This window comes from Cherax quadricarinatus, chromosome 25, assembly GCF_038502225.1.
Source record: "Cherax quadricarinatus isolate ZL_2023a chromosome 25, ASM3850222v1, whole genome shotgun sequence".
Taxonomy (NCBI): Eukaryota; Metazoa; Arthropoda; class Malacostraca; order Decapoda; family Parastacidae; genus Cherax; species Cherax quadricarinatus.
Genome location: NC_091316.1, coordinates 926,954 through 939,767, shown reverse-complemented (window position 1 = coordinate 939,767; position 12,814 = coordinate 926,954). Strand labels below are relative to the sequence as shown.

General features: G+C 46.5%; 2 protein-coding genes across 5 annotated transcripts in view; one reads left to right on the top strand and one right to left on the bottom strand.

Moving 5' to 3' along the window:
* LOC128689958 (ubiquitin-associated domain-containing protein 2-like) overlaps nucleotides 1-10,038 on the bottom strand; it is an 84,220-nt gene extending 74,182 nt beyond the window's left edge. The window contains exon 1 of the mRNA XM_070088528.1: nucleotides 8,157-10,038. Within this exon, the coding sequence (XP_069944629.1) occupies nucleotides 8,157-8,196 (40 nt within the window). The 5' untranslated portion in view covers nucleotides 8,197-10,038. The remainder of the gene's footprint in view (nucleotides 1-8,156) is intronic.
* Nucleotides 10,039-10,804: 766 nt separating this feature from the next.
* The window catches only part of LOC128690052 (uroporphyrinogen-III synthase), a 39,641-nt gene continuing 37,631 nt past the window's right edge, over nucleotides 10,805-12,814 (top strand). For 2 of the 4 annotated variants that reach the window (XM_070088530.1, XM_053778601.2), the window contains exon 1: nucleotides 10,823-10,925. Coding sequence is in view for 1 of the 4 variants with exons in the window: in XM_053778598.2 (XP_053634573.2) it covers nucleotides 10,882-10,892 (11 nt within the window). In the remaining 3 variants the exon portion in view is untranslated. Of the gene's footprint in view, nucleotides 10,926-12,814 lie in introns of all 4 variants that reach the window. The other 2 variants (XM_053778600.2, XM_053778598.2) reach the window with 2 other exon arrangements.

The following is a 12,814-nucleotide window of genomic DNA, read 5'->3' as shown; positions in this document are numbered from 1 at the left end:
CAGAGCGTCATTTCTTTTAAAAATGGTGTTACACGAGAATGGGAGTGTTCTTCTTTATTTATTCTACCGTATCAATGTAGAGACGACTTGTACACTATGCTAAACCCCAACCAAATTCAAAGCAACTCCCCCAAATACTTTATTATCCTTTAACTATTAAGCCATTATTACAGACTTTTAAATGTATGTCTGTATCATTAGTTGTACTACCTCATATTAATAATTCAAATTCAAATTTTTATTTCTTTGCAAAGTTTGCAATGTGTGACTGACATGTTATAAGGAGGAAGAGTAAATGAACTTAATTACAGACTTAAAAATGTATGATTGATTGTATCATTAATTGATTGTATCATAAATTGTACTACCTCATATTAACAATGGAGTGAATATTGACTATTTGTATTTTATCACTCTTCGCCTGTCTAGACTTAAGTAGTCTATAAGTATATTAGGTTAAGTCTGTGCGAAATGCCTCGGCATGATAGTGGCTTTGTTTGCTCCAATCATATTATGATATGTAAACACACATTGTAACCTTAACAAAGAAATAAATTATTTATTATTATTTATTATCACACTGGCCGATTCCCACCAAGGCAGGGTGGCCCGAAAAAGAAAAACTTTCACCATCATTCACTCCATCACTGTCTTGCCAGAAGGGTGCTTTACACTACAGTTTTTAAACTGCAACATTTTTATTATATATATGTACTACACTTTGGCATTTTTGTTTGAAGATTTCCCCAACCAGTTGCTTTTTCGATGCAATACAGATGATATACAAAGAGATAATCAGTCTCTTATCTTCAAATACACCCAGATGTAGCACATGCCTAATGCCTCGTGTTGATAAATGAAACACTTGTGCAACATTTGGATATCTTTATTGTGGAAATATTTCACCAACCAGTGGCTTGTCTTGCCATTTCCCTTTTTGTTTTAGTTCATTTTAATCTGGTTACTCACTGGTTTCGGGGGTCAATGCCCTCGTGGCCCAGTCTGTGACCAGGCCTCATGGTGGATCAGGGCCTGATCAACCAGGATGTTGCTGTTGGCCGCATGCAACCCAACGTACAAACCACAGCCCAGCTGGTCAGGTACTGACTTTAGGTGCCTGTCCACCGCCTTGTTGAAGACGGCCAGGGGTCTATTGGTGATCCCCCTTATGTATGCTGGAAAGCAGTTGAACAGTCTTGGGCCCTTGACACTTATTGTGTTGTCTCTTATTGTTCTAGTGGCACCCCTGCTTTTCATTACTGGGATGTTGCATCGTCTGCCGAGTCTTGCTTTCATGGGGAGTGATTTTCATGTGCAAGTTTGGTACTAATCCATCTAGGATTTTCCAAGTTTACATAATCATGTATCTCTCCTGCCTGCGTTCTAGGGAGTACAGGCTGAGGAACTTCAAGTATTCCCAGTAGTTATCAAGGAAGCTGTACTTGCTTCCTTGAGATACCATTTGGTGAGTTAGTATGGCCGTGGTCACTGTGAAAAAAACTTTCTTTTCTTCACTTCTATTCTCCCTGAATCTGTTAGTAATGCTTTATAAAGCCCTTCAATTTTTTCCCCTGGCCTTTTTTTAAAAGTCCAATCTAATGTGTTTATTCTTATAACCATTCAGTATTCTTATAACCATTTCAGTAGCTTTCTTGAGCAATTCTTCCTTGTGCTTAACCTATGTTAATGTTTTTTATGAGCCTATTTTTATCATTCTCATGATTTCCAATTCAGTTTTTTTTATTTCAAATTATTGTGCAATATATAATAATTAGAAAACCCACAGAATGCACAGCATTTCAAACAGACAGACTAGTATTAAAATTGAACATTAAAATGGTATAAAATACCGACAGGTTGTTAGGTAAGACACATATGCAACAGTTAGGTATCTTTATTATGAAACGTTTCGCCTACACAGTAGGCTTCTTCAGTCAAGTACAGAAAAGTTGATAGAAGCAGAAGATACTTGAAGACGATGTAATCAGTCCATCACCCTTAAAGTTTTGAGGTGGTCAGTCCCTCAGTCTGGAGAAGAGCATTGTTCCATAGTATGAAACAATATGTTTCATACTATGGAACAATGCTCTTCTCCAGACTGAGGGACTGACCACCTCAAAACTTTAAGGGTGATGGACTGATTACATCGTCTTCAAGTATCTTCTGCTTCTATCAACTTTTCTGTACTTGACTGAAGAAGCCTACTGTGTAGGCGAAACGTTTCATAATAAAGATACCTAACTGTTGCATATGTGTCTTACCTAGTATTAAAATTGTTTAGTTCTTTAACTTTAATGGGTATTGTACAAAGTATTAACAAGAAGTTAAGAAATAATTATACAGCGGAACCTCCACTTAAGAGTACATCCACGTGCGCGTTTTTCCAGATACGAGCAGTCGCTCGGTTGATTTTTTGCTTCCATACACGAGCAAAATTTCCAGATGCAAGCGAGCCTTGAGGGAGGTTCCTTGATACTGGTAAAGGGCTCATGCTCTTGATCTAGGGAATTGAATCTCACTTGTTTGTTGGGCTATCTTATCGAACCTTGGGCAATGTATGACAGAAAGATGCTTCTTAATATACACCAAAATTGAAAGAAATCGGACCATAAATAACGGAGTTCACTTCTCAGCCATTAGCCGCCCTTAGCAGTATATTTTCGTATGGTTTTTATGGTTGTATTCTCGTTTTCTTGATCTCAATTGATAGAATGGGTATGTTTGTTATTAAGAGATGAGATGATTTTTGAGTATTACATTGTTACAGCCACTCATTACTGTTACAGCCAGTACCACAGCCCAGATTTCATTCTGAGGGCTTAGAAATCATCTTTACAAACATGATTTTCAGTATATCTAAGAAACTTCTTAGTACAGTGGACCCCCGCTTAACGATCACCTCCCAATGAGACCAATTATGTAAGTGTATTTATGTAAGTGCGTTTGTACGTGTATGTTTGGGGTGTGAAATGGACTAATCTACTTCACAATATTCCTTATGGGAACAAATTCGGTCAGTACTGGCACCTGAACATACTTCTGGAATGAAAAAATATCGTTAACCGGGGGTCCACTGTATTACAGTACATATTGGGCTTTTGTGGTCACTGGTCAAAAAACAATGAAAATGAGCCACTAACTGAAAATGATAAAGCATTTGCCTTAGAGGAACTTAAGTACTCTTAGGAACCCACCCCATTCCCTTCCACTGATGCATCACTGTGTCACAGCCTCTCACCACCATACCACAGCCTCTCATCACTGTACCACAGTTAATCACTACTGTACCACAGCCATCCATCACTGTACCACAGCAACTCACCACTGTACCACACCTACTCACAACTGTACCACAGCCTCTCACCACCGTATCACAGCCTCTCACCACCGTGCCACAGCCTCTCGCCACCATGCCACAGCCTCTCGCCACCGTGCCACAGCCTCAACACCATGCCGCAGCCAGCCTCTCATCATTGCCTCAGCCTCTCATCACTGCTACAGCCTCTCAACACCATGCCACAGCCAGCCTCTCATCATTGCCACAGCCTCTCATCACTGTGCCACAGCCTCTCATCACTGTGCTACAGCCTCTCATCACTGTGCTACAGCCTCTCATCACTGTGCTACAGCCTCTCATCACTGTGCTACAGCCTCTCATCACTGTGCTACAGCCTCTCATCACTGTGCCACAGCCTCTCAACATTGTGCTACAGCCTCTCAACACTGTGCCACAGCCAGCCTCTCATCATTGCCACAGCCTCTCAACACTGTGCCACAGCCTCTCAACACTGTGCCACAGCCAGCCTCTCATCATTGTCACAGCCTCTCAACACCATGCCACAGCCTCTCAACACCATGCCACAGCCTCTCAACACCACGTCACAGCCAGCCTCTCATCATTGCCACAGCCTCTCAACCTTGTGCCACAGCCTCTCAACACTGTGCCACAGCCTCTCAACACTGTGCCACAGCCTCTCAACACTGTGCCACAGCCTCTCAACACTGTGCCACAGCCTCTCAACACTGTGCCACAGCCTCTCAACACCGTGCCACAGCCAGCCTCTCATCATTGCCACAGCCTCTCAACACTGTGCCACAGCCTCTCAACACCGTGCCACAGCCTCTCAACACTGTGCCACAGCCTCTCAACACTGTGCCACAGCCTCTCAACACTGTGCCACAGCCTCTCAACACTGTGCCACAGCCTCTCAACACCATGCCACAGCCTCTCAACACCATGCCACAGCCAGCCTCTCATCATTGCCACAGAATCTCAACACCGTGCCACAGCCAGCCTCTCATCATTGCCACAGAATCTCAACACCGTGCCACAGCCTCTCAACACCATGCCACAGCCAGCCTCTCATCATTGCCACAGAATCTCAACACCGTGCCACAGCCAGCCTCTCATCATTGCCACAGAATCTCAACACCGTGCCACAGCCAGCCTCTCATCATTGCCACAGCCTCTCAACACTGTGCCACAGCCTCTCAACACCATGCCACAGCCAGCCTCTCATCATTGCCACAGCCTCTCAACACTGTGCCACAGCCTCTCAACACCATGCCACAGCCAGCCTCTCATCATTGCCACAGCCTCTCAACACCATGCCACAGCCAGCCTCCCATCATTGCCACAGCCTCTCAACACTGTGCCACAGCCTCTCAACACCATGCCACAGCCAGTCTCTCATCATTGCCACAGCCTCTCAACACCATGCCACAGCCAGCCTCTCATCATTGCCACAGCCTCTCAACACCATGCCACAGCCAGCCTCTCATCATTGCCACAGCCTCTCAACACCATGCCACAGCCTCTCAACACCATGCCACAGCCTCTCAACACCATGCCACAGCCTCTCAACACCATGCCACAGCCTCTCAACACCATGCCACAGCCAGCCTCCCATCATTGCCACAGCCTCTCAACACTGTGCCACAGCCTCTCCAACACCATGACACAGCCAGCCTCTCATCATTGCCACAGCCTCTCAACACTGTGCCACAGCCTCTCAACACCATGCCACAGCCAGCCTCTCATCATTGCCACAGCCTCTCAACACCATGCCACAGCCAGCCTCCCATCATTGCCACAGCCTCTCAACACTGTGCCACAGCCTCTCAACACCATGCCACAGCCAGCCTCTCATCATTGCCACAGCCTCTCAACACCATGCCACAGCCAGCCTCCCATCATTGCCACAGCCTCTCAACACTGTGCCACAGCCTCTCAACACCGTGCCACAGCCAGCCTCTCATCATTGCCACAGCCTCTCAACACTGTGCCACAGCCTCTCAACACCATGCCACAGCCTCTCAACACTGTGCCACAGCCTCTCAACACTGTGCCACAGCCTCTCAACACTGTGCCACAGCCTCTCAACACTGTGCCACAGCCTCTCAACACTGTGCCACAGCCTCTCAACACCATGCCACAGCCTCTCAACACCATGCCACAGCCAGCCTCTCATCATTGCCACAGCCTCTCAACACCGTGCCACAGCCTCTCAACACCATGCCACAGCCAGCCTCTCATCATTGCCACAGAATCTCAACACCGTGCCACAGCCAGCCTCTCATCATTGCCACAGAATCTCAACACCGTGCCACAGCCAGCCTCTCATCATTGCCACAGCCTCTCAACACTGTGCCACAGCCTCTCAACACCATGCCACAGCCAGCCTCTCATCATTGCCACAGCCTCTCAACACTGTGCCACAGCCTCTCAACACCATGCCACAGCCAGCCTCTCAACACCATGCCACAGCCAGCCTCTCATCATTGCCACAGCCTCTCAACACCATGCCACAGCCAGCCTCCCATCATTGCCACAGCCTCTCAACACTGTGCCACAGCCTCTCAACACCATGCCACAGCCAGCCTCTCATCATTGCCACAGCCTCTCAACACCATGCCACAGCCAGCCTCTCATCATTGCCACAGCCTCTCAACACCATGCCACAGCCAGCCTCTCATCATTGCCACAGCCTCTCAACACCATGCCACAGCCTCTCAACACCATGCCACAGCCTCTCAACACCATGCCACAGCCAGCCTCCCATCATTGCCACAGCCTCTCAACACTGTGCCACAGCCTCTCCAACACCATGACACAGCCAGCCTCTCATCATTGCCAAAGCCTCTCAACACTGTGCCACAGCCTCTCAACACCATGCCACAGCCAGCCTCTCATCATTGCCACAGCCTCTCAACACCATGCCACAGCCAGCCTCCCATCATTGCCACAGCCTCTCAACACTGTGCCACAGCCTCTCAACACCATGCCACAGCCAGCCTCTCATCATTGCCACAGCCTCTCAACACCATGCCACAGCCAGCCTCCCATCATTGCCACAGCCTCTCAACACTGTGCCACAGCCTCTCAACACTGTGCCACAGCCTCTCAACACTGTGCCACAGCCTCTCAACACTGTGCCACAGCCTCTCAACACCGTGCCACAGCCTCTCAACACCATGCCACAGCCAGCCTCTCATCATTGCCACAGCCTCTCAACACTGTGCCACAGCCTATCAACACTGTGCCACAGCCTCTCAACACCATGCCACAGCCAGCCTCTCATCATTGCCACAGCCTCTCAACACCATGCCACAGCCAGCCTCTCATCATTGCCACAGCCTCTCAACACTGTGCCACAGCCTCTCAACACCATGTCACAGTCAGCCTCTCATCATTGCCACAGCCTCTCAACACCATGCCACAGCCTCTCAACACCATGCCACAGCCTCTCAACACCATGCCACAGCCTCTCAACACCATGCCACAGCCTCTCAACACCATGCCACAGCCAGCATCTCATCATTGCCACAGCCTCTCAACACCATGCCACAGCCTCTCAACACCATGCCACAGCCTCTCAACACCATGCCACAGCCTCTCAACACCATGCCACAGCCTCTCAACACCATGCCACAGCCTCTCAACACCATGCCACAGCCAGCCTCTCATCATTGCCACAGCCTCTCAACACTGTGCCACAGCCTCTCAACACCATGCCACAGCCAGCCTCTCAACACCATGCCACAGCCAGCCTCTCAACACCATGCCACAGCCAGCCTCTCAACACCATGCCACAGCCAGCCTCTCAACACCATGCCACAGCCAGCCTCTCATCATTGCCACAGCCTCTCAACACTGTGCCACAGCCTCTCAACACCATGCCACAGCCAGCCTCTCATCATTGCCACAGCCTCTCAACACCATGCCACAGCCTCTCAACACCATGCCACAGCCAGCCTCTCATCATTGCCACAGCCTCTCAACACTGTGCCACAGCCTCTCAACACTGTGCCACAGCCAGCCTCTCATCATTGCCACAGCCTCTCAACACCATGCCACAGCCAGCCTCTCATCATTGCCACAGCCTCTCAACACCATGCCACAGCCAGCCTCTCATCATTGCTACAGCCTCTCAACACTGTGCCACAGCCTCTCAACACCATGCCACAGCCAGCCTCTCATCATTGCCACAGCCTCTCAACACTGTGCCACAGCCTCTCAACACCATGCCACAGCCAGCCTCTCATCATTGCCACAGCCTCTCAACACCATGCCACAGTCTCTCAACACCATGCCACAGCCTCTCAACACCATGCCACAGCCTCTCAACACCATGCCACAGCCTCTCAACACCATGCCACAGCCAGCATCTCATCATTGCCACAGCCTCTCAACACCATGCCACAGCCTCTCAACACCATGCCACAGCCTCTCAACACCATGCCACAGCCTCTCAACACCATGCCACAGCCTCTCAACACCATGCCACAGCCTCTCAACACCATTGCCACAGCCAGCCTCTCAACATCATTGCCACAGCCAGCCTCTCAACATCATTGCCACAGCCAGCCTCTCAACACTGTGCCACAGCCTCTCAACACCATGCCACAGCCTCTCAACACCATGCCACAGCCAGCCTCTCAACACCATGCCACAGCCTCTCAACACCATGCCACAGCCTCTCAACACCACGCCACAGCCTCTCAACACCACGCCACAGCCTCTCAACACCATGCCACAGCCTCTCAACACCATGCCACAGCCTCTCAACATCATTGCCACAGCCACTCATCACTGTCACTCCAGCTCCCCCCCCCCCCCCTACACACACGCGCTGCAAAATCTATAATTAACTTACAAAATCCAGTTGTACTGTACTGCGAGAGGATGGTGGCCATGACCGAGGATATATTAGCTATGTTGTAGAGGTCTTGTTGCTGCTGCTGCTGGTGGTGGTGCTGCTGCTGGTGGTGCTGCTACTGCTGGTGGTGCTGTTACTGCTGGTGGTGCTGTTACTGCTGGTGGTGCTGTTACTGTTGGTGGTGCTGTTACTGCTGGTGGTGCTGCTACTGCTGGTGGTGCTGCTACTGCTGGTGGTGCTGTTACTGTTGGTGGTGCTGTTACTGCTGGTGGTGCTGTTACTGCTGGTGGTGCTGCTACTGCTGGTGGTGCTGCTACTGCTGGTGGTGCTGTTACTGCTACTGCTGGTGGCAGTATGACTGTTGTTGCTGGTGGTGGCGGTGTTACTGTCGTTGCTGGTGGTGGCGGTGTTACGGTTGTTGCTGGTGGTGGTGGCGGCGGTGTTACTGCTACTGCTGGTGGTGGTGGTGCTATTGCTACTGCTGGTGTTGATGTCAGTGTTACTGTTGTTGCTGGTGGTGGTGTTGCTGATGTTACTGCTGCTAGTGGTTGTGTTACTGTTGCTGCTGGTGGTGTTACTGTTCCTGGTGGTGGTGTTACTGCTGCTGGTGGTGATGTTACTGCTGCTGGTGGTGATGTTACTGCCCTTAGTGGTGTTACTGCTGGTGGTAGTGGTGTTACTGCCGGTGGTACTGGTGTTACTGCCGGTGGTACTGGTGTTACTGCTGGTGGTAGTGGTGTTACTGCTGGTGATGATGTTGCTGCCCTTGGTGGTGTTACTGCTGGTGGTGGTGGTGTTACTGGTGGTGGTTACTGGTGGTGGTGTTACTGGTGGTGGTGTTACTGGTGGTGGTGTTACTGGTGGTGGTTACTGGTGGTGGTGTTACTGGTGGTGTTACTGGTGGTGGTTACTGGTGGTGGTGTTACTGGTGGTGGTTACTGGTGGTGGTGTTACTGGTGGTGGTTACTGGTGGTGGTGGTAGTGTTACTGGTGGTGGTGTTATTGGTGGTGGTGTTACTGGTGGTGGTTACTGGTGGTGGTAGTGTTACTGGTGGTGGTGGTAGTGTTGTTACTGGTGGTGGTGTTACTGGTGGTGGTGTTACTGGTGGTGGTGTTACTGGTGGTGGTGTTACTGGTGTTACTGGTGGTGTTACTGGTGGTGGTGGTTACTGGTGGTGGTTACTGGTGGTGGTGTTACTGGTGATGGTGTTACTGGTGGTGTTACTGGTGGTGGTGTCACTGCTGGTGGTGTCACTGCTGGTGGTGTCACTGCTGGTGGTGTCACTGCTGGTGGTGTCACTGCTGGTGGTGTCACTGCTGGTGGTGTCACTGCTGGTGGTGTTACTGGTGGTGGTGTTACTGGTGGTGGTGGTCACTGGTGGTGGTGTCACTGGTGGTGGTGTCACTGGTGGTGGTGTCACTGGTGGTGGTTACTGGTGGTAGTGTCACTAGTGGTGGTGTCACTGGTGGTGGTGTCACTGGTGGTGGTGTCAGTGCTAGTGGTGTCACTGGTGGTAGTGTCACTGGTGGTGGTGTCACTGGTGGTGGTGTCACTGGTGGTGGTGTCACTGCTGGTGTCACTGGTGGTGGTGTCACTGGTGGTGGTGTCACTGGTGGTGGTGTCACTGGTGGTGGTGTCACTGGTGGTGGTGTCACTGGTGGTGGTGTCACTGCTGGTAGTTACAGTGTTGCTGCTACAAACACACACGTGTGTTGAGGCTACACTAGTCACTGTTATAACAGTATCTCACATTCTTCCTCCTCCCTCACTGTACCTACAATAAAGCCACTATTATACAGCAACTAGTGAGGTACTAAACATAATTGTTCATACACTTCCACCATGACTGTTATTATGGTTTTACTCAACAAGGAAACTCGTCTTGCGCATATTAACATACTTTGTATTTGTTGTAAAAAAAACAGTATTGTGGCTCAGTAGTTAGTAGTATAATGGTTAGTAAGTTAATTGAAATACAATTATATAATTATCAGGTGATTACAATTGTCTTATTTAGTAATATGTGTAAAGCAAGTAGGATAACCCCCAAAAAAAAGTCAGTAATATTTCCATAGGCGTCCCTTGATATATTAAAGTTACTTGTATAATATATATAATCCATTTATACCAGACTGTTGAAAATAAGTCGCTTTAATTTTTGGTGGTTATCCTAGATAATTTACACTTATTACTTTGCAATACAATTGAAATCATCCAAAAACCTTATAGCTGTACCTAAATATCCCCTCAAGGAAGGTTCCTTGATGTTGGTGAGGGGCTCTTGATTTAGGGAATTGGATCTGTGCTCCAGTTCCCCGAATTAAGCCTGAATGCCTTCCACATATCCCCCCCCCCCCAGGCGCTGTATAATCCTCCGGGTTTAGCGCTTCCCCCTTGATTATAATAATAATAATGTACCTAAATAAACTTACCTTTAATTACTTATTTAACTTTATTATTTCCTCTTAATTTATTTACTTAAAATAAATTACTGCTATTCACCTGAAGTATGATTGGTTTAAATATTACAGTACATACAACCTTCCAATCGTATGTTTCAACCATTATTTCTTCAGCAAATTGTTATTTTGGGAGACCTAAGCCAAAATATATATATATATATATATATATATATATATATATATATATTTTAGCTGTAGTTCCCCGTGAGAGCCAATCAGCGCTCAGTACTGTGACCAATCACAGGCAAGCTAAACACAGATGCAGCAGAGGTAAACTAATGTGTCAGCACAAACTTGATTTAGGTACAGTTTTACTCAGCTTTTGGTTGATTATAATTGTTTTATATGATAATATGTGTAAAATATGTACAACTTAAACATACTATGATCAATTTCTTTAGAATTGAGTAGTCTGTAAGACATTAAATTAAGTTTGCCCAAAATGCCTAGGCATGATAGTGCCTCTTTGCACTGCAACTCATTATTGTAATTTCATAATCTCAATGAAATCTTGCAAAGAAATCAAATTTGTTTGTTTTTCTTTAAATTAATTTTAAGTTGATTATAATTGTTTTACCTGGTAATATATGTGTAAATTACCTAACTTTACTTAAAAATTCAACCTGACTTATTTCCACTTGTTTTATTTAAGGCGAGGTAAGTAAGTTTATTTAGTAAATAAGTAAGTTTATTTATTTAGTTATAGGTACAGGTACACATAGTATACTTGGATCACTCCTCTTTCTTATTTACATCAATGATCTAGCGAATTCATCATTACTACTCAAATCCATATTATTTGCAGATGACACTAGATATATCTTCTCTCACCCAAACCCAGTTATACTGGCCAACACTGTCAGTGCTGAATTGCAGAAAATATCTACCTGGATGATGACTAATAAGCTTACACTCAATACTGACAAAACCTATTTCATTCAGTTTGGAAACAGAGCTGCAAATGTTCCACTTAACATAAATGTCAACCTGTGACCCAATCAAACTGTTACTATTTAACTTCATTACCTAACAGAATACTCAGTTCTACTGATTACACAGCAACACAGTAAATGACCATATGACCTGTCTTTGTAATACTCATTTGTACTAAATTGTTATCTATATTACAATAATTTTTGTACCACTGAATATATCATTGCTTAGTTAATCTTAAGTTAATTTTAAGCCTGCCCATAATATTCTGCATACAAGGGGCTTTGGCATGCTGCACCTTAAAAATTGTATTCCTTGTACTTCTCTGTATCATGTTCAAATTAATAAATAAATAAATAAAATAAAATAAAAACATAATGCTAAACTGATCACCCATCACAAGCCTCACAGAGGGAAAATTCCTAGGAATCCACCTTGACAGTAGCCTCAAATTCCAGACACATATACAACAAATTTCCAAGAAAATCTCTAAGACAGTAGGCATACTATCAAAGATATGGTACTATGTTCCACAATCAGCTCTCTTTGCACTGTATCATTCACTTATCTACCCTTATCTCACATATGGGATTTGTGCATGGGGGTCAACAACATTAAATCAGCTAAGACCACTAATAACCCAGCAAAAGGCTGCAGTCAGATTGATAATAAATTCCCACTCCCGACAGCATACTCCACCAATATTCAAAAGTCTAAAACTGCTCACCATAAAGAATATCCATACTTATTCATGTGCTTGGTGGCCTGGTGGCTAAAGCTCCCGCTTCACACACGGAGGGCCCGGGTTCGATTCCTGGCGGATAGAAACATTTCGACACGTTTCCTTACACCTGTTGTCCTGTTCACCTAGCAGCAAATAGGTACCTGGGTGTTAGTTGACTGGTGTGGGTTGCATCCTAGGGAACAAGATTGAAGACCCCAATGGAAATAAGTTAGACAGTCCTTGATGATGTACTGACTTTCTTGGCTTATCCTGGGTGGCTAACCCTCTGGGGTTAAAAATCCGAGTGAAATCTTATCTTACTACATACATAACTACATACATCTCCCTCCACTCAAAGTTCTCCTCACCAACCTAACAGGACACATGACCATAACACAAGACACAGATCTCTTTTTGATGTACCTTATGTCCATATTACTTTATGTAAAAACTCTATGCACATAAAGGGCCCCAAAATTTGGAATTCATTACCAGTAGTAAATACTAAAGTAACTCGGTCTGAACATCAATTTAA